General features: G+C 40.5%; 2 protein-coding genes and 1 long non-coding RNA gene across 3 annotated transcripts in view; 1 reads left to right on the top strand and 2 right to left on the bottom strand.

The window, feature by feature from the left end:
• The window catches only part of RRM2B (ribonucleotide reductase regulatory TP53 inducible subunit M2B), a 29,958-nt gene extending 27,186 nt beyond the window's left edge, over positions 1–2,772 (bottom strand). The window contains exon 1 of the mRNA XM_075582574.1: positions 2,642–2,772. Within this exon, the coding sequence (XP_075438689.1) occupies positions 2,642–2,692 (51 nt within the window). The 5' untranslated portion in view covers positions 2,693–2,772. The remainder of the gene's footprint in view (positions 1–2,641) is intronic.
• A 72-nt stretch (positions 2,773–2,844) lies between these two features.
• Positions 2,845–7,494, top strand: LOC142479511 (uncharacterized). Its single transcript, XR_012794204.1, has 2 exons — positions 2,845–3,002; positions 7,186–7,494. It is a non-coding gene; the product is annotated as an uncharacterized LOC142479511 (long non-coding RNA).
• Positions 7,495–8,191: 697 nt separating this feature from the next.
• Positions 8,192–26,584, bottom strand: part of UBR5 (ubiquitin protein ligase E3 component n-recognin 5) — an 86,912-nt gene continuing 68,519 nt past the window's right edge. Inside the window, exons 40-59 of the mRNA XM_075582573.1 lie at positions 24,742–24,953; positions 23,821–24,048; positions 23,171–23,244; positions 22,673–22,845; positions 21,913–22,026; positions 20,698–20,915; positions 19,639–19,759; positions 19,450–19,548; positions 17,627–17,870; positions 16,689–16,794; positions 15,983–16,127; positions 14,800–14,930; positions 14,587–14,647; positions 13,749–13,924; positions 13,491–13,575; positions 12,286–12,441; positions 10,669–10,782; positions 9,800–9,944; positions 9,076–9,161; positions 8,192–8,857 (exon numbers count right to left, since the gene is read on the bottom strand). Coding sequence (XP_075438688.1) covers positions 8,645–8,857; positions 9,076–9,161; positions 9,800–9,944; positions 10,669–10,782; positions 12,286–12,441; positions 13,491–13,575; positions 13,749–13,924; positions 14,587–14,647; positions 14,800–14,930; positions 15,983–16,127; positions 16,689–16,794; positions 17,627–17,870; positions 19,450–19,548; positions 19,639–19,759; positions 20,698–20,915; positions 21,913–22,026; positions 22,673–22,845; positions 23,171–23,244; positions 23,821–24,048; positions 24,742–24,953 — 2,901 coding nt within the window. The 3' untranslated portion in view covers positions 8,192–8,644. The remainder of the gene's footprint in view (positions 8,858–9,075; positions 9,162–9,799; positions 9,945–10,668; positions 10,783–12,285; positions 12,442–13,490; positions 13,576–13,748; positions 13,925–14,586; positions 14,648–14,799; positions 14,931–15,982; positions 16,128–16,688; positions 16,795–17,626; positions 17,871–19,449; positions 19,549–19,638; positions 19,760–20,697; positions 20,916–21,912; positions 22,027–22,672; positions 22,846–23,170; positions 23,245–23,820; positions 24,049–24,741; positions 24,954–26,584) is intronic.

Genomic DNA, 26,584 nt, shown 5'->3' with positions numbered 1-26,584 from the left:
CACACCATTTTAGCTATTTGCACTTCTATATTTATAGTAACTGTGAATTCCGTGTGTGTGTGTGTGTGTGTGTGTCTCTCTCTGCGTGGTCGTTGGGGATGTTGCTGCTCCCAAGCCGGCGGTACTGCGCATGCGCGCCCTCTTTTGCTCAGTGACGTCTCTTCCCTTTCTTTACTTCCGTCGCCATGAACGTAATTTGCGCCAGCGAAATTTTTGTACAGGAAGGTGCCAGCAAAGAAGTTTCACTTCAAAAACATTCAATTGCTGGAAGAGAGAGAGGAAGAGAGAGAGGAAGAGAGAGAGGAAGAGAGAGAGGAAGAGAGAGAGGAAGAGAGAGAGGAAGAGAGAGAGGAAGAGAGAGAGGAAGAGAGAGAGGAAGAGAGAGAGGAAGAGAGAGAGGAAGAGAGAGAGGAAGAGAGAGCGGAAGAGAGAGCGGAAGAGAGAGCGGAAGAGAGAGCGGAAGAGAGAGAGGAAGAGAGAGAGGAAGACACAGCTTCTCTCTGGGAATTCTCTGTGCAGCTATTACAGACTGTCTGGCCCAGGACGATTAAAACTGTCCATTCACATTGGGCCGCAAAATGTACTGCTCTCTGCACTACATCTGTATCAATATGGTGAGATTTTCCTGTACAATGTATCATTTACATTGAGGCAAAAATGTCCAAAACACATAATATAGCATTGTGTGTCTTTCCCAATACATTTTATGGGAAAATTCTCCCATTCTACTGAAAATGTTTCTCTGCAGATATGATCTATTCGTGCTCCTTTGCAACATATATTAATGCAGTGGGACTTCACTGCTAAATGTTTTCATTTACAGTAAGGCTAAAATCACCCCAAAACACATTGGGTGCGGTTTTCAATACACCACGGAACACTTCTCCCAGTTATCTCACTACAAGTATGATTATATTCATGTCCCTCTAGTCCAGCATATCAATATGGTGGGATTACATTGGTGAATGTTTTATTTACAGTAAGCCCAGAATCAATCTGACACAAATTATAGCGTATTATGTGCCGTTTTCAATATATTTTAAAGAGGTGCATAGGTGCATCATATGTCATTTAGAAAATGTCTGTAGATTGAGGTGAATGTTTCTTACAGGTATAGAATAAAGCAGATTCTGTAGTATATGTTTGATGTTTAGCAGATTGGGAGAGTTTTTTTCCCACCACCACAATGTGGTATCATGCATTTTGGCCTTACTGTAAATTAAAAATTATACAGTGAAGTCCCACTATATTGAAACAGAGTATGGAACAGTGGGGCATGGATACATATAATAACATATATGCACTCTGTATATAATAACATATATGCACTCTGTAGCACGGATTTCATTTCCGTGTATATGTGGCAAATTATATGGTCTGTTTTGAACTGATTTTTTACCTTACTGTAAATGAAAAATTCTACAGTTAAATCCCACCCTATTGATATATGTTACAAAGGGGCACAGATATATCATATCTGCAGTGAGAAGAGTTTTAGTACTGTGAGAATTGTTCTTACAGTACTGAAAACAGCACATGTGATTTTCAGTATGGTCTGTGCTTTGGATTGATTTTGGCCTTCATGTCAATGAAAAAAATACAGTAAAATGTAATTATACCAATATACATTACGGAAGAGCATGGGTACATCATACTTGCAGTGTAAATATGATGCATTTATATCCATATACTGCAATTCAGTAGAATGGAAGAATAGTTATATACACTGCATTGGGACTAGTACACCATGCAGGGTGTGTTTTGGGCTGCATTTTGCCTTATTCTAAATAAATTGTACAGTAAATCTAACCATATTGGGGTGTTGCAGTGGAGTCAGGGTACATCATACTTTCAGTAGAATTGGTTTCTGAATAGTGTCTGACATCTTGACCGGTTGCATTGAAATATACTGTACGGTCTGATCGCATGACTGGAACCTGGAACATGTGCCGAGCTGTTCAACAATAAGATCCCAAGGAGCGGACCCTCGGATTTGATCTTGGCACACACCCACTTCAAAGACAGTGACATTCCCGCTGAGCAACGCCTATCGGGTCGTGCTCCTAACCGATGAGAGATTGCACCTTTAAAAGCAAGCGAGGCAGCAGGAGAGGGCCGTGTTCACATGTATACCAGACATGGTTACATTATTCTCTCATTAAAAAATAAATAAACCCCTTCATCACCGCTGGCCCCAGCAATAGCGCCACCAAGCACAATGGGGTCTCACGGTGCCTGCAGGCTGGACCCCTGCCCCCTGGTGGAGCCCGTGCTGTGTTTAACCCTTCCTTCAGATACCACCTAGCAGCAATGGGGAGATTTAAAAGCCAGCGAGGGGGACAAGGGCTTTCATTCCTCATCCCTCAGAAAAAGAACCCAGGAGCCAGCTGTTTTTATTTTATTTTTTAAATCAGACATGCTGCTTTCAGGTATATTAAATATAATGCGATGTAATATTTAATGCCTGCAGTGGGAGCCACATTGACAAATCACAGGGAAACTCCTTAATAGTGAAGCTTATATTTATAGCGGTTCAGGGAATGTGGATCCAGTGATGTGATTTAGATCTGCGCTGCGATCTCTTATTCCCCTCCCCTTTGCACACGAGAGCAGCACTGAGGCTGCGGGATTTCTTGCTCACCTTGCCCGCTGTCGGCCTGGTGTCTTCCACAGGATGTCCGGGCTCCCCCATTGCGGCGCAGGCTCAGAGGGCAGTGGGCAGATCTGCCTGCTGGTGCCACCTCCCGCATACAGCAAAGGGGGTGGAGGGGAAGGAGGGAGGGAAGGGGGTGGGGAGGACTGGCAGACACTGAGCATTGCAGCCCGCTGGGAGCAAGAGAAACTCCTCCTGACCCTGGATAATGGGGGTGGGGAGGCAGGAACGGTCTTAGAGAAACCTGTCAGCTTGACCTTAACCATGAAATAGCGATAAATAAATGGAAGCCAGAGAGAGGAGAGGGAAATCAAAGAGGGGGGAATGGGATTTTAAAGAAAAAAGTAAGGTAAGAAGGGAAAGAAGGGACGGAGGGTAAAAAGGACTAGCTGGGATATGAGAGAAAGGGACTAAAAGCTACATAAACAAATACATGATTTGATAGATGTTGGTGGCGTCTTACTGATAACATGGACTACTTTTGCCACCCTAAGCTTTCTGGTTTTAGCTGCTGGAGATTGACAGCAGAGAGGGGAGAAGAGAATTCACTAAAGGTAGAATGGAGCTAAACAGAAATAAAATGCAAGTTAATGGGGTGGGGGGGGGGGAGGGGGAAGTTGTAAGAAAAAAGAAAACTGTTTACAAATAAATGGGTGTAGGGTGTGGTGGTAAAAAGGATGGAGTAGGATTATTTCCAGGTCACGCAAACACTTCTTCACAGTATCATTTGTATTTATTTTTTAATTTAAATAGTATGGTAGGTTTAAAGCCACGGTTTATAATGTAATCCAAAAAAAAAAAAGATAACGTGAACTTGAGAAAATAGCAGCAAGGCAGAAATTTGGCAGACTGATTATGAAAGAGGGAGAGTGCTAGGAAAAGCATATTGTAGGGGAGAAAGAGGATAGCAGAGGAGTTGCCAAAGTGGGCTATTTTTAGCCCATATTGTTGGCACTGGCTATGAAACAGTGGAATTATCTGTATGATAGTTTGGGATGTACAGCTGAAGGTGTTATGCTACTTACCACCTACCACTTTTACAAACTAATCCCTCACATTTGTGCAGCATAAAAAGAACGTAGGGGCAAGGTGGGCACACACAGGAAAGTCAAAGTAGAATGGGCAAGGCATAAATAGAAACGAAGGGGACAGGAATGGAGTTACAGGTGGGGGCACAAGTTAAAAACGGCCAGGTTTCTTAAAAAAAAAAAAAATCAATATCTTGTATTTAAAAGCAATTCTGCACATTTGTAGTGATTTTGTTTTTTTTTATACATACTACACTATCAATGCACATTTACCATCAAAAAGGCATTAGTTAATTTACCAAGTCTCAGAACTTTTGCCAGTATGGTAAAATAAAACAGCTCCCCAGTGTGGGTAAGATTACGAGTCCTTGGGTTCTCCCCATGCAAACAGGTTCTTCCTTAGGCTGTGATTATACCCAAAAACGCTTGTGATGCCGCACAGCGCCAAAACAAGTAACTTACTTCCAATTGAAGTGCTCATACCGCGACGGTCGCCCCACGCCGTACTGCAAAGCGTACGGCTGGGGAAGTTGAGGATCCTAGTTTTTTTCTGGCGACGGCCGTGTCACGTGGTTCAGCCAATGAGGGCGAAACGCTGATGGCCATGCCTCCAAGCCTCCTCTGCTCTCCCTCCCCGGTATAATCAAGATGCTGCTCGGCTGCAGCGCTGGGTGACGTCACAGAATTGCGCTGCTCTCTCGCAGCTCTTATATAATCTCAGCCTTAGGCTGTGGCCACGGTGCAGCGACGTGCGCGCTTAGCTCGATCGAATCAATGTTATTCGATGCGCATGTCCACACCGCGTGTGTGCGCACGTACGCTTGGCAATGCTCAGCGCTTGGGGAGACCAGGAAAATTGATTTCCAAGGGTAAGAGTACAAGTCAGTCAATCCGCGCTCGTGCTTCCTAAAATGATGATCTTGAAGTAGATCTACTCTCCCCTTTTGCTGCTGCTGCTGCAGTAACGTGAAGGCACCCCTCCTTCACCAACATCCACTGCGGAGAAGCTCCAACGACGGATAACCATGCAAAAAAAGGCAGAGAAGCGCACCAAGGGTAAAGATTAATGTATTAAAAATACAATAACAATGGCAAGAAGTAACTTACATGTGAAGTAAAATTAATCCAGTGGTAAAAGGTACAGGAACATCAGACATAAGCTGATGCGGGACCCAAGGGTAGACACCGAGGCTCACAGATCAGTCCAACTGGCTTGGCAATACTCCGATGTTACTTCCGGGTTGCGTCCTCTCGCGATACCCGCAAGGAGTAGTCCACCGCAATCGCCGTGTCCCTACAGCTGAAACACTACCCTCGTTGGAGCTGGCCAGGTGAAAGCAACTCAAGGCTCCGTGGGAAGGCGTGTGACAACTGAGCAGCTGTCTGTCCTGTACAATAACTCCGCAACGCGTTTCACACACTGGTGCTTCATCAGGCGGTAGTTTGGGACACCTATAGGGGGCCTTAAGTACTCTAACTCTACAATAGGTATTGATTGGCTTAATTGCTGGTGTATGATGTATATCAATAAAAACCAGCAAAAATGGGAACATATAAGGACCCTAATACAGGCATACCCCGGTTTAAGTACACTCACTTTAAGTACACTCGCGAGTAAGTACATCTCGCTCAATAGGCAAACGGCAGCTCACGCATGCGCCAGTCAGCACATCCTGAACAGCAATACCGGCTCCCTACCTGTACCGAAGGTGTACACAAGCGGGGAGACTATAGAGCCTGTTACAAATGCGTTATTTCTATCAGTTATGCACGTATATGACGTTTGCAGTACAGTACATGCATCAATAAGTGGGAAAAAGGTAGTGCTTCACTTTAAGTACATTTTCGCTTTACATACATGCTCCGGTCCCATTGCGTACATTAATGTGGGGTATGCCTGTACTTGAAAAATATATCAAATAATATAAGCAAACAATTCAAATAATGTTTAGTTAGATATTCTAGTAAGCACTAAATAAGGCCACCTATATAGGGTGCTACAAACTTACATAATTGTTTCTATTTTTTATTATTTTTCTTTTTTTCTCCCTTCCCTCTTTTCTCCTTCTCATCTTTCCCTTTCTTTTCACTATTTTTTCTATTAACCTTTATTTTCTCCTCTTTTTTGTTATTATTTTGTTTAATTGCTTTATTGATTATGTAAGTTTGTAGCACCCTATATAGGTGGCCTTATTTAGTGCTTACTACAATATCTAACTAAACATTATTTCAATTGTTTGTATCGCGAGAGGATGCAACCTGGAAGTAACATCGGAGTATTGCCGAGCCAGTTGGTCCCAGCGCGCGGGACTGATCTGCGAGCCTCGGCGTCTAGCCTTGGGTCCCGCATCAGCTTATGTCTGATGTTCCTGTACCTTTTACCACTAGATTAATTTTACTTCACATGTAAGTTACTACTTGTCATTGTTATTGTATTTTTAATTAATCTTTACCCTTGGTGCACTTCTGTGCCTTTTTTTGCATGATTTCCAAGGGTTCTTAAGGGTCACATGACCCTTGAACAACGAAAATCAGCACCAGTCAACGCGCACGCGCACCCCCTCCCTCATGAACCGCGCCCCGTCCCCCCCCCCATCCAAATTCCGGCTAACACTCATGGTCAGAGAGTTGGTGACGTCAAGGCTCTCAAGCATGAGCGCGCGTCGCTGCAGTGGCCGCACGCAGCCTTAAGCGTAAACGTTTTCTGTGAGTGTGGCCCCTTATGATGGTTAATCTATAAAAAGTTCTAAATAAAAGACGTTCAGGTTTTTTGGTTTTGTTGGAATTCATGTATTGAGCATTTAAACCAGTGGTGGTAATCCTAAAACGCCTCCCTTGGTCAGTTACAAATGAAATTTTAACTCCTAATCATGTTGCAGGTTCGTACTCTCAGAATGCGCCGTCGCTCTGCACAAGCTCATTTTAGTAGGAAACAAAACCACTTCTAATTTCTTGCCAGCCCAGCAAATATCACCAGTACCAAATGAACGCCATTAGGTTTTAGCTGCTTCTGCGATTTTAAAGCAACAATACAGGTTTCGTTTTTTTAAGTATTACAGGATTGAAGCAGGGAGTCCCCAGAGCTGAACTGCGTAATTTCAACTCCAGGGACCTTCTGTTGTCAGAGCTCCTTACCTCCGTAGCAGCGCCAGTATCACCGTGGAGTTTAAATGTCCCGGTCACATGGGCTAATTGGAAGCCACAGCGGATTATAGCAGTTTGCTGCTGGCCCACGTGACGGGGGACATTTAAACGTCATTATTTCGTTAGGCACACAGTTCACTGGCTGCAGATAATGGCACCGTTACGGAGGCAAGTATCTCTGGAAGCAGGGGGTCACTGGAGCTGAAATTAATACAGTTCAGCTCCAAAGACCTCCTACTTCAACCCTGTAATTTAAAAACACAACTGCAGTGCCGTTTTAAAGCTTGAAGATTGTGTATCTTACCAATTGGGAAGTACTTTGTAGCAAGTTGTAAGATTAATGTTTGCATTGTTTTTCAGAAGCCACACTTCCACCACTCCAGAACAGGGTTAAACATGGAAGAGTTGTCTCAACAGGTCAGATCCACACTATGTCCTTTAGGCATTCCATGAATCAACAGCACATGGGCTACATAAACAAACACGTTTCCTACAACTATAACTTGTTAGCTTTTCTCTGGTCTCTTTATTTAAAAAAAGTAATTGTAACAAAGAATACAGCGGGATACTTTCAGAGCCTCCGTACAAAAGTAATTGAGTTTCTCATGAACAGGAATAAAACGGAGTAATTTGTGTGACCGTTAAAAAAAACCAAAAAAAAAAACCACACATTTTACCAGGTATGACATGGCTGCCAACAAAACAAAAAACAAATGCAGCAATCCAAAATACTTCTGTTCAAATGAGAGCACAACTGCCTAGCAGGACATGGCAGACGGATACGCTCAAATATTTACCAGAAATTGGCATGTTTAACAAAAATGAAGAAAAAGCATAGTCCAATCTTCCTATTGTATGTCTTGGTATGTGCACCCTGTTAGTCACAAAGAACCAAACACTTATTTTATTTTTTACAAAAAAAATTATATATATATATGCCAATTTAAGATAAAAACAGTAGCGTGCAGCTTTGTAATGTAATTCCCCAACTTCCTGCTAAATGGCAAAACATAAGAAAGCAAAGAAAAGCAATTGTGAACTAAAAAGGAAGCAAAGTGATTATGAATGCATTCAACTCAAAATGACATACATGTAGTTTACGTGCAAACTTTCAGGGCCAAATTAATGATTTCTTCTCAGTAGTTTGAGCCAAGGGAAAATGTCCTTTGCTAGATTCCATTTTTGTTATTAAATATGTGATAGTTCAAACTGAACAGTGCAACGTAAGCTCTAGATTTCAAGTGGCTCTCACTTTTACAAGTTTAATATACATCATGTACACAAAAGCAGCCAAACTACAAATTAAATAGCATGTAAAAAAATCCCCAAAAAGGGAGAGAAAAAAAAAAGCAAAAAGGACAGAACATACTTAATTTTTTTTTATTTTGAATTCCCTACTCCCTCTTTACAAGAACCTTTGATGAAGCACTTTCCACAAAGGCAGCAGTGAATTCTCCGCAACATGGTATCCTTGCCCCGACCTTAGAATAAAAACTATTACTCACAGTGTCATTTATATTGTCCCGTCTTTAATTCCAGGGCTGGGCCTAGTAAATATAACCTAGCCAAACCGTTACAGTAAAACGTGCTAGTTTTCCTTGGGTTATTAGTTTATAAATTTAGTAGAGGAATGTCTATTAAAACCCCCTTGGTGCTAGAAGCGCCTGCAACTCTGAACACCAAAAGGATTTAAGTCTTTGATGTACCACCAGAGGGTGCGGACAGCATTAACTGTAATAAACTTTTATAGACAAATGGAAAAAGATCTACAAAATAAGGTTTTGCTAGTAATATTACACGGCAGCACACTTTATTTACTCTACACAAAACCAAAGTTCTTGGTCTTAATAGCAAGTAACAACTTCTGTTTGAGGATCTGTTTGGAGGAATAAAGAGGGACATAGAGACGGGATATGCAAGTGTTTGCGGTGGGGAGGTGTTGGTCATCTGGCGGCCTTATAGTGATTGACGGCATGGGCTGGAATCCCTCTTCACTTGCAGGCAATGATGGGCTTGATGTCCAAAAATACACCTTAAAAAAGGCAACAGAAACACAGAAAATGATGTAAACATTTTTTAGAACTATGCATTTTATTAAACATAACCAAATGTGCACACAAATATATATATATTTGTATGTAGTTTGTGCGTATGTATGTGCATGCGCGTGTATGCGTATATGTGAACTCGGTAGTTAGAAAGGTATCACTATTTTAAAAGAACGGACATATACATTTAACAATTACTTACTAAATCTTGGCGTTCTGTCATGCTCATCTTTTCAACTATTGACCAGAACCAACGTTTAAACTGCAAAAGCTTCTCAGCGTTCTCTCCTGTGTAGCAGATACAGCTAGGTTAAAATCTGATCTTGTAGATATACAAAATATTGTTCAAAAAGCAAATGTTAGGGTGCACATATTTATTTCAAAATGAGTATTGCCCAAGACACAAACCAAACACTTCATAAAAACTTAAATTAATGATTAGTTAAGAAACAAGACGGTTTCAAAATATACATAAGTCAACACATGATTAAAATCAGAATATATGTATCCATTACTATACTTTACTGGTGGATAATATAAATTAGGCACAGTTAATGCTTCTATTTCATATGCTGGGAAGACATTTTCCTTGTACTGGATAAGAGCGCAGATCTATTCAGAAGAATAGCAATAACCGTGCAGAACGAGGAAGATCGCGTCACAGCCATACTGAACATAGGCATTAGACTGAGAAATGTCAGTCCTCTTCAAAATGTTAATTAAAAGTTATTAGCATAAAAAGTAACATCTGTTGAAAGACGAATCAGTTCAATCTCGCAAAGCAAGCAAACGTTCTTGGGCTACACGTGAGCCTAATATCACTACCAGCGGAGATGCCTGCAAAGCATTGTTTCAAACTTTTTTAGTGCCCTTTATACAAACAAGTAAGCAACAAAGGAGAAGAACATGTCAAGCCATTTACTTACCGGACTCATCATTGAAAGAAGTAAAACTGATGAGCATCTGGACATTAACTTCCCCACAGCCATTTACCAAGAGCCTAAAATCTTCTGCAGTTAAGTCTTCTAATGCATTCTTTGGAAGCACATCTAGCAGTCCTTTCCTCATTGCCTAAAACATGAACACACAGTGTTACAGGTGACAGGACCAAACCATGCACAAGTAATCATTCTAATTCTACTTGTGTGCCACAGTACTGGGATGCAAAATACAGTATATTGACTGCTGGGTATGTTTTTTGCCCAGTGTTGCAACGGAAGGCCAAACAAAATAATTTAAACAAGGATTTTATCAAATGTTTTACAAGGAAATACATTGAGAGTTTTACAGCTCATTTTTAAGTCTGTCTTGGGACAAGTGTTGTTAAGACTAGTAACAGATTTGTTATCCTCTTGCACAACAAAACATACTAACTTTCCCATTTAGCTTAGTAATCAGCAAATGTTTTCCTCCTACCACTGCAATTACCAGATACAGCTGAAAAATGGCAGTGTTAACCACCAGTATTTACACATGTACACCTAAAGCTTAGTAGAATGTAATCACAGCCATCATTTCCAAACAAGAGAACTGAACGCTGCCGGAGATGAAGAGGTCACCGCTGCACAAGTGAAGTTACTTGGTCTCTCCCCAAAAACAAAGTCTACCCTTGCAGGTCGCTGTTTTGGGGGTGCCTGAAAGGTACCAGCTTTCATTTACAAAACTAATGCACCAAAGATCTGCCAACGGGCAAACAAAGTAAGTTATTGATGTCTTTACTTGTTTCCCAGTCATGACTGAATCGGAGATAACAAATCTAGCAGAAAAGTCCTTACTTTTAACAGGAAGTACTTACATGTAGAGGTTGTTCTGCAACTACCAGCATTCTGTGCTCAGCGTATTTCCTCACATATTCATACACATTTTGAGGCGTTACTGGAATATTTACACCATTGGGAATAAGTTCCACCTAGAAAATATATATATATATCCAACTTATTCTTTAGCCAGTTACATAAAGGAGAGTCTTTTACAGTTCCTTAACACTTTCAGAAACAGCTACAAAATGTTAGTTTGTAAATGCGATTGGCTCTCTTCAGTGCGGGGCCGTTTTGCACCTTCACACACTAACAGGGCCCTGTGGTGTTTTTACTTTTTAAACATCCGAATAAAAGTCCTACTTTTTTTTGTATAAAGCTTAGTAGATAAGGAATTTTAAGTAAATTAAATTCTCAGGCGTGTTAATATACTTTACACGCGGATACCAAATAAGATCTGAGAAATCCTAAACATTACTATATATATTTATTAAGTGTCAAAAGGAGTGCTAGTGGGCGTGGCTAAATGTGTAGTATACAACAAAAAAACAAAAAGATGCCCAAAGCTACTTCCAATGTGACAAAAATACACAGTGTAATACCTATATATTCTCTTGAAAAGGGGTCATTTAGTTTAACCCTTTGGTCAAAGCGTCTTAAGCCTGCTAGCCAACTTCAAGGCATGACCGTTAGCAGGTCCTAACACTATCTGAGTTAATTATACAGGTAAATAAGAATTTTAACTCAGGCAGTGTTAGGACCTGCTAACTGTCATGCCTTGAAGTGGCAGCAGACTTAAGACGCTTTGGCCAAAGGGTTAAACTAAATTACTTTTTCAAGAGAATATATAGGTATTGCACTCTGTATTTTTGTCACATTGGAAGTAGCTTTGGGCATTTGTTTGTTTTTTGTTGGGATAATAGACTGTCATATAATCTTCATACTTTCTCCTAAATCCCTTTTTATATACATGCAATTTTAAGCCCCCTTTAAAGCTGTGTGTTTCTCTTTTTAAGCTGGGCATTCGTTAATAGTAGCCAAGAAACTGTGCATTCGGCGTATCAGAAATTGTTTGGTGCTGCCAGAGCTACACTATGAAATACAAGTTTCAGGACAGAGGTGGCCTCTGGCGAAAAATGGTTTGGTCATAAAAGCATCTCGAATAGTAGCAGAATCCTCAATCAATGAAGTGAATGCTGAAGAGTCACTTTAATAGAACATCTGGTATACATTCTGCAGATCTCACAATACTGACATATGCTTCAACTACTCATTTGAAGGGTAGCTGGATTAGACAACCAAAGCTTTCCAGCACTATACAACTATGCTAGGACTACAAATTAGCTTTCAGTGCTGGAAAGGCTCCCAAAATCACAAGTCATACAAGGTTGGAAAATGAGCAATATCCCTTTAACCCAGACAAGGTGTATATTAATCTTTGAAGAAATGGAAAGGTTTTCTGTTTATCCGATAAATGTGTATACAATTATTTTATATTTAGTTTGTCCATACGAGATGAGAATGAGAAGCTTTATTATGGATATGCATTGTCCAAAAATATGACATGTCAAATACCTTACATTTGTTGTGCTGTTAGAACCTAAAACTTGGGGATCTAGTGTACCCCAAAATAGCGCTCGTCTAAACATTCATACCTGTCCACCACTTTCCTCTTTGCACAGATCTATTGCAAATGCTAGGTCCATTGATGCAAACACTGCATCGGCTTCTGCACTTTGGGAGGCAAGGATAAGTTGTCGCAAACTCTCGTACATAACATGATCGAAAAATGCAAAGTCGTGCCAGTTCACCTTGAAAGAAAAAAAAAAAAAAAGGGAAATGCTGTAGAGTGGATGATTCATAACGTCACAAATATTTATTAAAAAACACTTGAGCCATGCATTGTAGAAACATTTTTATTTAGATGTTGTTTCATTGGCTGCAACGAGTTACAGTAAGAAAACACTGCAAAAATCACCTGTGCCCACTGTCACTTTAGAGCAGTGTTTCCCAACTCCAGACCTCAGGGAACCCCAACAGGTCAGGTCTTATGGATATCCCTGCTCCAGCACAGGTGGCTCAGTCAAAATGACTGAGCCGCTGATTGACCCACCTGTGCTGGAGCAGGGATATCCTTAAGACCTGACCTGTTGGGGTTCACCGGGGACTGGAGTTGGGAAACACTGCTTTAGAGAGACCTATGCAACATAATATTATATAAGTGGTTAAATGATCTATTGATGTCGGTGCTTCTAATGTCTTGACTTTCACTATATATGCAAAAAATGTCACTTTGTACCAATACAAAGAATTAAAAAAGACAAAGTAAATATTGAATAGAGTGCTATAGACTAGCTTTGACTGTTTTTCACACGAGCCATTGACGAAAGAATGCAACACCGATTTTGCGGTGATCAATGCTAAATTAGAAAGCCGGTTATTGAAGCATCACAATATTAGACAAATATGTATCTGAACTAGAAAGCAAACCAAATTATTTCAAAATACAAGCATTAAAAATAAAAAATGGTGGTAAAAAATAAAATTTTGAACAATTAATGCATGTTAACGACTTTAAGATCTCCCACTTCTAACACCAGCAACAATACAAAGTAATTTGAATGTGCACTTATACCCCTAATCAGATCTAAGCTAAACATCATATGAAATAGTGGACAATTGCGATTAGTCTACATTAAAAAATAACCATCGGGTTCAGAGCTAGTAGGTTTTAAGGATTGTCAGAGCCTATATGATGGCCATTTTCCTTGCCGGGAAATACCCTGCTTGTCATCAATATTTATTGGCCTTCCCCCATAACAGAAGACAGTGATATTATCAGTCAGTAAAAACAACTTACTTTTCTGCCCAGAAGCACTTTAATCACCTGTCTGCTTAATGTAATAGGGCATAATTCATTCTGTAGCAAGCACAACCCAAGAATCCTGGAAAGACAAAGCATTTAGAAATACAACCACGAACTACACATGCAAACACTGCACAAGGCACCTTTACAAGGAACCTCCAGTTCCACATTAAACACAATGCTGTCTGGTTACACACCAGTTAGCCACTCTGCCAGACGGGAGAGAACACGGATTCGGTAATAAAATCTTACCTGCCAATATTTCGGAAACAGTTTAGCCGTGCCTCTGTGTTTTTGCCTTGCCTGGGAGTGTAAAATCCTCGTTTGCCGGGCTGGTAGAACAAAGGGGCGTTATCGTCACCGTCGTCTGTGTCGTCTAGTTCCATATCTACCACACTGCGACTGGAGCCGTGACGTTTCCGGTTTTCCTGTAGAAAGAAATACGACATGCACTTTGAGGACTCAATCAAAATGTTTCACTACATATACCTTTTACTTTAATTTTTTTAAAATACATTGCATATTAAGGGCAAATACTTCAGACATTGACTGCTTCTGCCGCAAAAATAACAATGCAAGAAAAAGTACTTCTAAAATTTACTGCTGTAAATGTTTTTGCTTCAAATGATAAAAACTCAAATTGTTGCACAGAACATTTTTTTCTTATGTAGACAGCTGTACATACAAGTTTTAGGCCCTATTGAGTTTCCCCCCCAAATATCTCACAATGTATTTTGGTGCCCGAGTTAGAGGGAAATAGAGACTTGTCAAAGTCACAAGAAGAGGAGATGACACTAGGATTCGAACTGGGTTCACCTGCTTCTGACCTCCAAACTACTCCATTGGCGCATGTTATAGCTGTTGGAGCAAATGGAGCAATCTCCTAATTACCTTTAATGTTCAGAATTAATTAGTATTAACAGACAAATGAACAGCTCAAATTTCAAGGACAATGTTGAAGCGACTGCAGATTAGAAATGTTGAGGTGGATTTTTGGAGCCCTTATTTAAATGGATATGCCAACTAGAGAGATTAAATAGAAAAACTGACACTTCAGGCTTTCTGCATGTGAAACATTCAGATCTCTTACCTGTACCTTATCAGATGAATCTAATAAGCCGAGATCAAGGATGCTGTCCGCTCCATTTTCCCTGCAAAAAATAAAATAAAAAGATAAGTTCAACGATGTGTTACACCTGCACATGTCAAAATAGGCTGTTGCGTTGCAGACAGCGTGTAAACTCCCCGATTGCAGGGATAATCCACCACACCTGTAATATGAGGGATTAGTTCCATGCTTTACCTTCCATGTGCAATTATGAGTTCCATGGCTTCATCAACCCTGGCTCTGAGCGAGTCTTCACTGGCCAGCAGTAGTAGCAGCTGAGCAGGAGACAATTCAAGCAGCATGCCGGTGATTTTACTCGCAAATGCCTTTAAAGAGAACATATTTACTGTGTGAACTCAAGAGACTCTAAAAATAGTATACTGATAGTACAACCATTAAACCCTTTCCATGGCTTATACAGCAAGTCTTCCTGGCGTTATATGCTGTAGCGCATAACTGCATCAGTATTGCATATACTGTATGATAGTGATCTTGTCTTATTAAAACTATTTTTGTCCATCAACTGAGTAATTGTTTTTAAACATTTAAAGGAGGCACTTTTTTGTTTTCATCGGTTAGTAGCAGGGGGTCTCCGGAGCTGAACCGCATTGATTTCAGCTCCAGAGACCCCTGCTTCCCGATATACTTCCCTCGGAAGGGGGTGCCGGTATCTCTGCGGAGTTCTGTCCCGTGGGCCAATGGATGACGCCACGGCTTACTATTGGGCTGCGGGATATTTAAAGCCCTCACTTCGATAGTCACGACAAGCCAGTCTGGGCTGCTACTGACTCCCCCCTCCCCCACCATAGGAGGTATCTCAGGAAGCAGGGGGTCCCCGGAACTGAAATCAACGCGGTTCAGCACCAGAGACGCCCTGCTTCAAATCAATTACAAAAATAAATAAATGTTTCCCTAGGAGTGCCTCTAAGAGGAGCGTATAACAGAAGAAACAGTTAACATATACTAGTGGTATTTTCGGGTATGCAGTTTGTGTAAATTACACACAACTTACAATTCATTTAACATCCTTATGTTTTCCGTGACATGCTTCACTAGTCGTTCTGTCAATTAAGACATTAACTTTGTTTTAATGTTTATTGGCAGCAGATCTTTGTATGATGGCAATTAACCCATGACGTGATGACATTCTGAACAGCTCTTTGTATGCAAATTTATATGCAATTGCCTATATCTTTAATAAAAAAAAGTCCACGCTCATTCTGTGGTTTCTGCTCTTGTAAGCAGTAACGCTGTAACACTGGCATTTTCGGGATACAAAGTCCCGATCAGATAATCCTAGATAAGCGTCCAAACAGTGAGAGTGTCATGTGGAAAAGCTACAGAACCTAAAAGGGACACTGGGATAAGTTGGCCTTACTGGCTGCATGGCTTGCACACGGGGGTAGAGCCTCTCTCCAAGGGCCTGTCGATGTGCAGGCAGGGGGTCGGGGTCATCGCTAGGATTTCCTTCGGAGGCTGGCCTGAATGGTCGTGTGTCAATAGAAAGTTGTCTTCTGAAGTCCCTAGAAGAAGAAAAAATATATACGTTGTATGTTACAGATGTTGAGGAAGGAAGATCAGGTGACCCGAACAATATTAGTAGTACAAATTGCAACTCTTCATGTATACTATTCTGTAGTCTGACCTCACCCATGCATTACTTCAAGTTTTCTTTTAAAGCACCAAAGGAATAAACATTTCCTAAACACCTTTCCTTTAGTTACGATGTTCAAAAATGTTAAATGGGTTTCTATACGAATAGGAGGGGAAAAAAACAAAACTGTTTAAGGCTGAAAACTTGTGACAGGCATTTTCAACGAGTTACAACAATTACTTTCCTGTTCAAATCACACTCACATTTTTGCCCAAAATAGTTAACTACAAGATCTCACCATAAAGTATGTTTTCTGGAAGTGTAAAACTGGAAAAGAAAATTCATCTTCTAGACAGAGTGAATAAATCTTACTGAGCTCAGCGCAGACCAGAGGCAGAGAGTCTCGTCCTGTGAAGGTTTCCTCAATGTATTCACTTCGTAAAAATGGTGCAACACTTACAAAAAAAAGTAAATAAAACCAGTAACAAACCTGTCTCTGTCCCGTCGAGAGCCTGCCCGCAAACCACTGCTTCTTCGCATGTCTCGCTCCCTCTCTCGATCACGCTCTCCTCGGTTTCTCAGCCTTTGCATTAGACCTTAAAATGACAATTAAGACCAAGTTAATTATTTATAAAAGAGAATACAAGTGGCAATAGGTAAACATGTTGTAATAACCAATGTGAAGTATCGCCTTAGTGGGGGGCTACACGACGTACATATTATGTGACTTATCGCATTAGAGGCGAGTTACACGGCGTACATATTATAATGTGATACATCACATTCTGTGGATATAAAGGGGAAAGTAGCACTTTCCACAAGTGAAAATATGTACTTTATTCTGCTGCTTTTATCTCATAAATTTGCCCTGCCGTTTTTGCGCAAACTGATGAAATATATGGACTAAAACAGCCTTTAATTTTTTTAACTGGTGCATGAGTAAGGTTCTTTCTTCTATATTAGCTGTAAATCCTGGGATATTAGATGTATTATTCTGTGGTATGTTTTGCACACAGATCACAGGAATACATGTATTTTTCAGGTTTGCTTTTGTTTAATTTTTACTGTTATTTATTATTAAAAAAAAAAAAAACCACTCCACACTGTTTCCTTCCTTTATGTTAAGAGTTTGCAAATTTATTTTGGGCAAGCAATCAATCGGCTAATGATGTAATAAACACGTTTCTTACAGGAGCTGAACAGTGGGAAAAAGGACCGAAGTAAATTCAAGGAAACTTTTTAACACAAGATGGGCACTAACTGCCAGGAAACGCACACTTATGAAGAGAAAACTGTTAAAGGACAAGGTTTCTGTCTGGAATTCAGATCATCAATGTTTTGTGGTGGTTCTAGTTGTCAAACCGACATTTGATCCAACCAAAGCTTACAAAACCTCCCAACTAGTCAACAAACTTTAAACCGCCTTACTTGTATGTGTTCCTTTGTTGGCATTTTGAATACAGTCCAGGCTTGGCAGCTTCTCATTTGACAGAAATGCTTGTGCAATTGCAGTATAAAAGCTCCGGGCCACCCCACTGCCTTCTCCCGGCTCATCCTTGAACGTAACCTTCACCCGGTGCACCGCCATTGGAGTTGTGGCACATCTCCGGCCAAAGTGATTGTTTAGCTGCCTCATTGTTTGCTGGATAAGGAGGTCTCGATCTCTGTCAACCTAAAAGTGGGACAGGAAAAAGGGGTTACCTTTAAACCATTAATCTCAAACAATGTAATCTCATTTATTCCTATTTGTAATTCTAAAGAGATGGACAGGTTGCACAACGTTATGTATAAACTCTTTAAAGGAGCAGTTCCCTCTTATTTTTTTTTATTTTGATCCATAAATTCCCCTTTTTATTATTATTATTATTATTATTATATGGGTGAGAAGCCACATTCACGGTTTTCAGCTATGGGGACCTCCAGGTTTCCGAGATACATACCTGGAAAGGTGCCGCCGGTACCATATCCTCCATGAGAATCCAAACGGCGGTTTAAATCTCCCCTCTAACATGGACCAATAGGAAGTTGCAACATCATCCGTCGTGTCTTCCTATTGGCCCGCAGGCGCGGGAGATTTAAATGGGCGGCACCTTTCCCAGTATACGTCTCGGGAACCAGGGTGTTCACAGAGCTGAAATGAATGCGGTTCAGCTGCAGGGACACCATGCTTCCCACCGATGTAATAAAAGAAAGAGGGGGCTGGGGAGCGAACTGCTGCTTTAAGGTGAATGTGGCAAATATACGCAAGTGACCTCTACGGTACTAATTCTCGGTTGAAATTTGTAATAGCCATGTGTTAAACCACATGCACTCACAAAGCACCACTATGCATGGAAATAACTTATTTGCATTTGACAATTTGTGACCGTTTTTGTTTTTAGATACACATTAAAGGAGCTCTGTAGATTTCATCAAAATGTAGTTAAGATACAGTAACTAAATAGAATTACACCCATCTACTTCAACTATATAATGGTTTCAACTGGAAACATTCAAGTTAAATAAGTACAACACTTGGTGGAGCGCAAACAGAACCAGCTAATCTTTTTTGGATTTGCACATCACTATACCTGTAACATTTTGTCTCTCTCTCCCAATAAAAGAAAGTACAGCGCACTGTAAAGGAGCCGAAAAGGGTAACGTTTGGGGCATTGAAATAATTGTCAGTATTCCCCCTATGTTTACATTGAAAACTGTCAAGAATATAAGAAGCTATCAATGTAACAGATGGGAATCCTTTATAGCATTATAAAAACAGATACCATAAAAACATACAATGCTACTTTAATTTGGAAGGATATGCTTAATTCCATTACAGCTCAATAAAACACAAGGATAAGGCTCCTAATAAACTAATCTAGAAAAATCTGGATTTTCATTTGTGTTCCCATTGAACGTTTGCCAATTCAAATGGCTATAGATTTTTATTGTGTGAATCATAACCTGGTTCTTGTCCCGGTGTCGGCTCCTTGTGACCTTGGGCAAATCACTATCTCCCTGCGCCTCAGGCACACTAAGATTGTAAGCTCTACAGGGCAGGGACTGCGCCTGTAAAAGTCCTATGTGCTGAGTACCGTGCGCTGTACTGTAATTGTTAAACGTTTTGAGTCCCATTGGGAGGAAAGCGCTATATGAAATAATTATAAATTAAGAGATAACCGCATCCTTTCCGGCATTTATGCGAATCTGCAGTGCAACACCAATCATTCAATGCTTCTTCAAAAAGCACTAATCACCCAGGACAATCCTACCTCCAATGTCAAATCTCTCGATTGCTGATTTCTAAGCTTCTCCATCTCTCTGCGGAACTTTGACTCTTTTACTTCAAAACCACCTAATTCAGTCAAGATCTGTCATAGAAAAGTGTTATTTTTTTTTTTTAGATACAGTACCATCATTGAGAAACAAGAGTAAGACCAAAAGGGATTAGACTAACTCACCGATCCTGGCTCTGCTCCCACATCTTCCATGAACACTCTGCCAAACAACTCAAGAGACAGACGCCAACGTCCCAAGAGCATATCGTGAGAAATCACCATGCCCATGAAGCTGCACTGAGGCCTGAGAAGAAAAACACTATTTAAAAAAAAAAAAAAAATGTCTTTTATGAAGATAAAACTAAACGCACGCCGCATTAAAAGTGTGAATAAATAAAGGTTTAAGGAAATGGCAACAGTAACAGTTTGGTCCAAAAGCAATGCTGTTCTCTGTCCTAGGCTGCAGGGAAGGGACACAGGTTTTATTTTCCATTCGAATGTATCTTCTATTTAAAAAAAATGTTGTTAGTTTTTTTTTATTGTTGTTTTTTTTAACCTGCATTTGCTCAAAGACAGGGGTGGGGGTGGGAGTGGGGGGGGGGGGAGGGTTCTGTGCGGCCGACCGTACAATGCAGGCTTCCTACGGGCACACACCTTTGTTACAATCGTACCCCAGATTTAGGCTATTTAAGTTTCCCAGTTTCTTTTGGCCAATCCTGTGATGCCGCGGCACCATTAGCACAACAGGAGAGAGCCGAGAAGGAGCACTATGGTCAGAGAAATGAAAACGGGATGCATCTACTTTGTAATAACTTAAGTAATGCGACTGAATACCATACTCGCTGCTTTTCATTTGCTTCAAATTAAATATTCACTTTCCCTTATTTCATGACATAGACCTGACGAAAGGTCCATGTTGGACCAGAAACGTCGCCCTCCCCAACTGTTCCTAAATCAATGGCTATTATGGCAAAAGACTTTTGTAAGCAGAGCTCTACTCTGCACTTTGGGGGGGGAATCCTGTTATCTATTGTTTATATGACACCGATTTAAGAAACCGTTACACAGTAATTCTGACCAACTGAAAAATAAAATTGCTGCTGACTGGTATGAATGGTAAGCACTTTCTATTTGTGCACAAGGAAGTTGTGCCCGGTAACTATTACTTGGTCCGCGCATGGTTTCTGCTCATCGCAAAATAGAGTGCACCCTATTTCGTTTTTGGTGTTCTTGAAACGGTACCTGAATGATGTAAGCGGGGGACCTTCACTCTCAGTCAGCCCAATTTCTGCCAATAAACTACTCTTCAACTGAGCCGCAAGGTCATGTGCAGAGGGACCCGGTTTGGAGCCCTCCGGTTCCTCGGACGGCACATTTTGTTCTTCGGCCTCCTTTTGGTGGCTCTGCATGCTCATGACATTTTTCAGATTGGCAGCATAAGACATTTTGGTGGGAAGAACCTACACAGCAGGAGAAATAGAAGCAGGGCACAAATATATCTTACAGCATTTCAGGAGTTGTCTAGTTTGTTCCAGCTGCACACATACAAGTTCGGTTTAAAGTCAACTCTCCAGTACCCCCATTTTAAAACAAATTTTGAAGATGCAGCGGTTTTTTTTCCACCTCCAAATTTGTGTTTAAAAGGGACAATTGTTCACGATCTGCAATCATTTTGTGAACCTGGAACAAGGTTTCCCATTTTGTTCCCAGGAGTCTTCTTATGATCTTTACCCAGCCCGTTTTGGGATAAGGGTATTTGTAAACTGTTGTACAAACAGGTTATTGTTACTACAGTGCTCCCCTCTGTTTTGTTTGGCCACTGATGGCACCATAATATTGCAGAGAAATAATGTGAAAAATAATTACCAGGTAAGGATAATTATACAGACAAGAAGAAACTAGGAACCTAATTTAGGGTAAATATGGATCTCAGCAAGGAATTCAATTACACATATACTGCCTCTTTCAAATATTAACATTTTTTGTTTGCCTTCCTCTGGATCAATATACTTTAAATACAAATATAGGATAAGTATCTATCATCTAATATAGGTTGAACTTGATCGACAGGTCTTTTTTCAACCTCATCTACTATGTAACTACTGAATGTAACTTCAGTAAATTAGATTTTTTTTTCTTCCCATAACATCTAATCTTTGACCAACTAATTCTAGCCAAAACATCATACCACCGGCACTTAAGATAATGAACCAAATAGGTTTAACATTTTACAAAGATTAAGAGTTAATTAAAAGGCTGGAATGTTATACATTTCTCTGGTGGTGGAACAATGGTGAATTTTTCATGACATATCTTGCAGACAAAAAGAACAAACAGAGCTGAAACACGTGGCGTATCAGGCGAGAGGAAGCAGAGTCGCACATTTAAGAGCAAAACCTTACTTAAAAAAAAAATTAGAATTAAATCTGAACACATTTTCATATTAAAGTCGATTACCTCAAGACAGTTTCTGTCCACCGTCACCTCTATTAAGCATTTTCCACTGTTAGCAGAAGATGAATAGAGGCCTTGACTTGGTCGGCCAAACAAGTCCTCTTTCCGTGCATTTGGCTAAAAAGAGAAATATTTTGAGTGAGGTCCTCTACTTGACCACAAAATGTCATCACTTCTAGATTGTCACATCACTGTACCAATGAATCAAAAGGCATGACAGGAGGAAAGAACAGTCGGATACATTGGAATAATAGATCGTTAATGTCCTAAGTCCAGGTCGGCTTCAAACATGTTTGCAAAGTTTATAAAGAAATGGCACACCTGACATCCAAAAGGGACAAAGCCTGCCCTATAATCCTGCACACAGCGAATGAGACCAATGCTTTGCAGATGTTTACAAAGCCTACATTTTTTCAGTGTGCCAATATCCTACATTCGCCATATTAACATTATCACAACTTCAAAAACTATAACCAACAGGTCCTAAATTCAGAAACGCAATCAAAATAATCTTACGAATGGCAAAAATACTGCATTGAAATCTTGTGCATGTAAAACAACATTATCGTAAACAGCATACTTGTATTTATGGTCTGCTGCCATATATATGCCAGATACACCAATACATCAGTATGGTAATCAGAATGGGCTGATTAATTAGATTAATTAAATCTTACAGTGTCAAATGAGACAGTGACAAGAATATTATTTTGCATTGTTATTTTAGATGTATTAATATCACCATAGTAAAACCCTGTGACACCTGTAGAAGATGCGGCTGGTCTGCAAGTGGGATGGCTTCTGCCAGAGGAACTTCAAAGGGGTTTGGTGGAATACAACCCAGAAATGTCATGGAATCCGAGCGGCGGAAGAACGGATGATTTTGACCGGTCTCCGCAGGTAGTGTATCTTCATCTTTGTCATTCAAAGTCGAGCCTGGCAAACACATGGCATATTTTGAACAAAGGAACATCAGCCATTTCCACACAAAACAGATTTTTCATGCCATACCAGATACTGCCTGTCCAAATAATTCAGTGTCTGGCAGTAGTTGGATTAGCTAAAATGTGTAGCTGGGTTGCATTCTTTAGCATGAAACACCAGATACAGTAAATAAAGAAATGCTAAAGCAAGAAAAAGTCTGGAAGGACTAATTTAATACCCTCGTGCAATAGAATTACCCATTAAGGGTAGTTCCCAAACTTGAATACACTTAGAACATAGTGGAAATGGCACATGAATAAATTAAAAGTTTCCATACTTTGATTTGTGTCATCATCATTTTCATGCTCTGAATCTTCATTGTCAAGGCCAAGTTCCAGGAGCTCCCTGGTTCTGTGAAGAGAATAATCTGTCAGTCCTCCAGCAAAATTAAAGAATGGTGGGAAAAAGTGTCCCTCCTTGAAGAGGTGCTAAAAGGCGATCATAAACCTATATTTGTAAAGCCTTATAATGGTATTCAAAGCTCATCCAAAAAGGTGCAATTTCTGGTAGCCGACCAAAACATCATTTTCTAAATAATTTTAAATATTTTAAAATCATGTCATTTTTGGGGGGGAAGGGATGCCCATATAGAATCACTTAAACAGGTCACTGCAATTTGTACAACTGAACTCATAGGATGGCTGCCCAATTTATTGTAGATACAAATACAAACGTTTTACTAAGCAAACAAGTAATGTGTGGTACTAAATAGGAAACTGTAAGGACGTGTAAGAAAGAACCAATGCTACATATTTTATTGCACAATGATCACACATTTCATGAAAAGATACCAGAATTGGAACAGGACACAGTGAATGCTAGTGATATAGGTCACTCTGGAGACTGACATGTATATAATGGATAGGTTGATAGGAGTGGAATCATTTTCAGCTACAGGAAATGTGAGAACATGATAAGCTTGGGTACCTCTTTCGTTCTAGCTGAGGAGTATCCAGTGTGGTCTGCTGATTCATTGCTTTAATCCAGTAGATAAGAGCCTGGAAAACATACGCCACGTGTTTCAGCGAGCAGACATCCAGAACTGGGAGTACATCAGAGTGCTCATCATTGTGAGAGCGCATTAACGAGAGCGCGTAGTTTAGAAAGTCTCCACGTGCAGACATTCCCTGCCGAGCGCTGAGCAAAGTGGCTCGTCTAGAAGGAAAGAACATTAATTGAAAGACTTGCATATATAGTGATTGTGACTGCAGGGTTGTCTTGCACTCCTGTAATAAAATAAAGTCATATTTCATGTGAGCGCTTCCAGTAATCAACATGGAGAAAGTGATTGTGTCTTACAGAGGCACTGAAAATACTAACCAATTCCAAGAGTATCGCCAAATACTTTCACTTTAATTACAATTCTGTCAAACTCACTGGAGTGTTTGCCCAATTTCTGCAATTCATCAGAACATTGCTTTCTTTAAAAGACACCACAACATCCAAATCTTTTGCTGTGGTAGACTTCCTGCTTTCGTTATTGTACCGTCCAAACTGCCCATATAATGCAGACATGACACACAAGCTGCCATATTGAATAGCCACAACATCTTTAGTTTATTGTATTTGTTTTTCAAATGATCAGAATCTTAATTTGAAAAGGTATTCAATATATATTGATATAGACAACACATTTTAAAGAATGTAAAGAATGAATTATGTAGCAGAAGAAATGTGATCAGATTCTCAATGAGTTGTAATTATCTGACAATATTTTCATATAGCTTTTGTGTTGGGCACATGGTTTTTTGGTAAGGCGTCGTCTTACTACTTGAAAACGAAAGCAAGGAGAACGTTGACGTTACCACATTGCTAAGCAGGCCTGCTCATGTATTCTTGGCCTCGTACCTTCTACCCTCTAGAGTTCTCAGGCTGGCTTCCTCACGTGCCGTCATCCGCTCTCTGCGGGTCGAATTCTGGGATGCATGCAGGGGATGGTTTGGATGTCCTGGATCGCCAGCAGACGACAGAGCAGACCCATAACGGAGCTGAGCCTCAGTGGAGTCCATTATGCTGACCATCCAATTCCAGGTGGGTATAAGCTTTTCTTCAACATAGTTCTGAAAGACAAGTACATCTCGGCATGAGAGCAGCTAACAAACATGTGAAACATTGTCTTCTAACAGGTGTGTGTGTAATATGTAGCAAGACCAAGTAAGAATGGTCAGAGAAAATAATGTTGTATATTCCTATTTTACATTTTTGCCCCAAACAGAAATACCGAATTATAGGGCGCTGAAGTTAAAGCAGCAATCTCAACCAGATGCAAACAGACTTTCTATATTGGGCAGACCGGAGCAGTGCTGTTTTTACTTAGACACACACAATCTTAGTGAGCTTAGAACCCAGACCCACAATAATATATATATTTGTGTGATTTGGAGTGCCACTGGGAAAGTGGCAAAGTATACTACGACACACAAAGACGCCCCAATGAACGTCCAATATGACAAATTATTTAGTACATTACCATGTTTTTTCTATATTTTTTTTTCTCGTGTCTGTTTCATTTAGTTCAATCTTTTCGCCATTTCCAGCCAGCAACCATCTATTAGGGTAGGGGGGCTCAACTCCAGACCTCAAGGCCCACCCAACACGTCAGGTTTTCAGGGTATGCCAGTTTCAGCACAGGTGGCTCAACCAGAGGCTCAGTCTAAGACCGAACCTTTGATTGAGCCACCTGTGCTGAAGCTGAGATATCATGAAAACATGAACAACTGTTGGGGGGGGGGGGGAGGCGGATGAGGGGGGAGGGTGAGGCCTGGAGTTTAGCACCCCTGACTGTACTAGGGCACTCCTGGTTTTTAATTACCAGTTTTAACTGCACTGTAGCTCATGAAGTGCTCCTAAATTTTAACCCTTTAGGCACTGCATACGTATCACACATCCCAGGCTATTGTTTGTATTATTGTTGTTTCTTCTCTCTTTCCAGTGGTAGAAATTCAAAGGACACAGTATACAATAGGCAGTGTAGGACCTGCGGATAGGGTTCACCGTGACGTGGTTGCAGGCTTCGTGTGTTTTCTCCAAAATATGTAACTAAATGACCCAAAGCTATGAGAAGAAAAACATATAGAAAAAACATCTAGTAATGTAGTAAATAATTTGGCCTATTGGACGTGCATCGGGACTTTCCTTTACTGCAGCGCTACTTTAACACACAGGGACCTCTGGTTCCTAAGATACTTAAAGTTTTAGGTGACTGCACCTAAAATAGATAATTGCAGGAACAACTTCAGTATTGTAATAAATAAATATTAATAATAAACGAGCAGCTGGGGCTGTTGCTTTAAAGAGGCAATCCAAGCTGTTTCTTTATTTAATTGATTTGCTTTCTTTTATGTATGATGGAAGCAGGGGGTCTCTGGAGCTTAACGCCATACATTTCAGCTCCGGGGACTCCCTGCTTCCGGAGATCCTTACCTCTGTAAAGGGTGCTGGTAGCCCCTACACGATTCACATTATGGCGGATTGTTAAAGCTCCTGGGACCTGCGGGCCAATAGGAAGCCGTGATGTCACCCAGTGAGGCTTCTTATTGGCCCCCATGTGGCGCGGGAGCTTTAAAACTGCAGCGATAACGGCACCCACTTCAGAGATAAGTATCTCTGGAAGCAGGGGTTTCCGGAGCTTAAATAAATGGGGTTCAGCTCCTGAGATCCTTTGCTTCAATCCTGTGTACAAGTTAAAGGA

Source organism: Ascaphus truei, chromosome 2 (assembly GCF_040206685.1).
Source record: "Ascaphus truei isolate aAscTru1 chromosome 2, aAscTru1.hap1, whole genome shotgun sequence".
Taxonomy (NCBI): Eukaryota; Metazoa; Chordata; class Amphibia; order Anura; family Ascaphidae; genus Ascaphus; species Ascaphus truei.
This window is presented reverse-complemented; position numbering and strand designations above follow the sequence as displayed.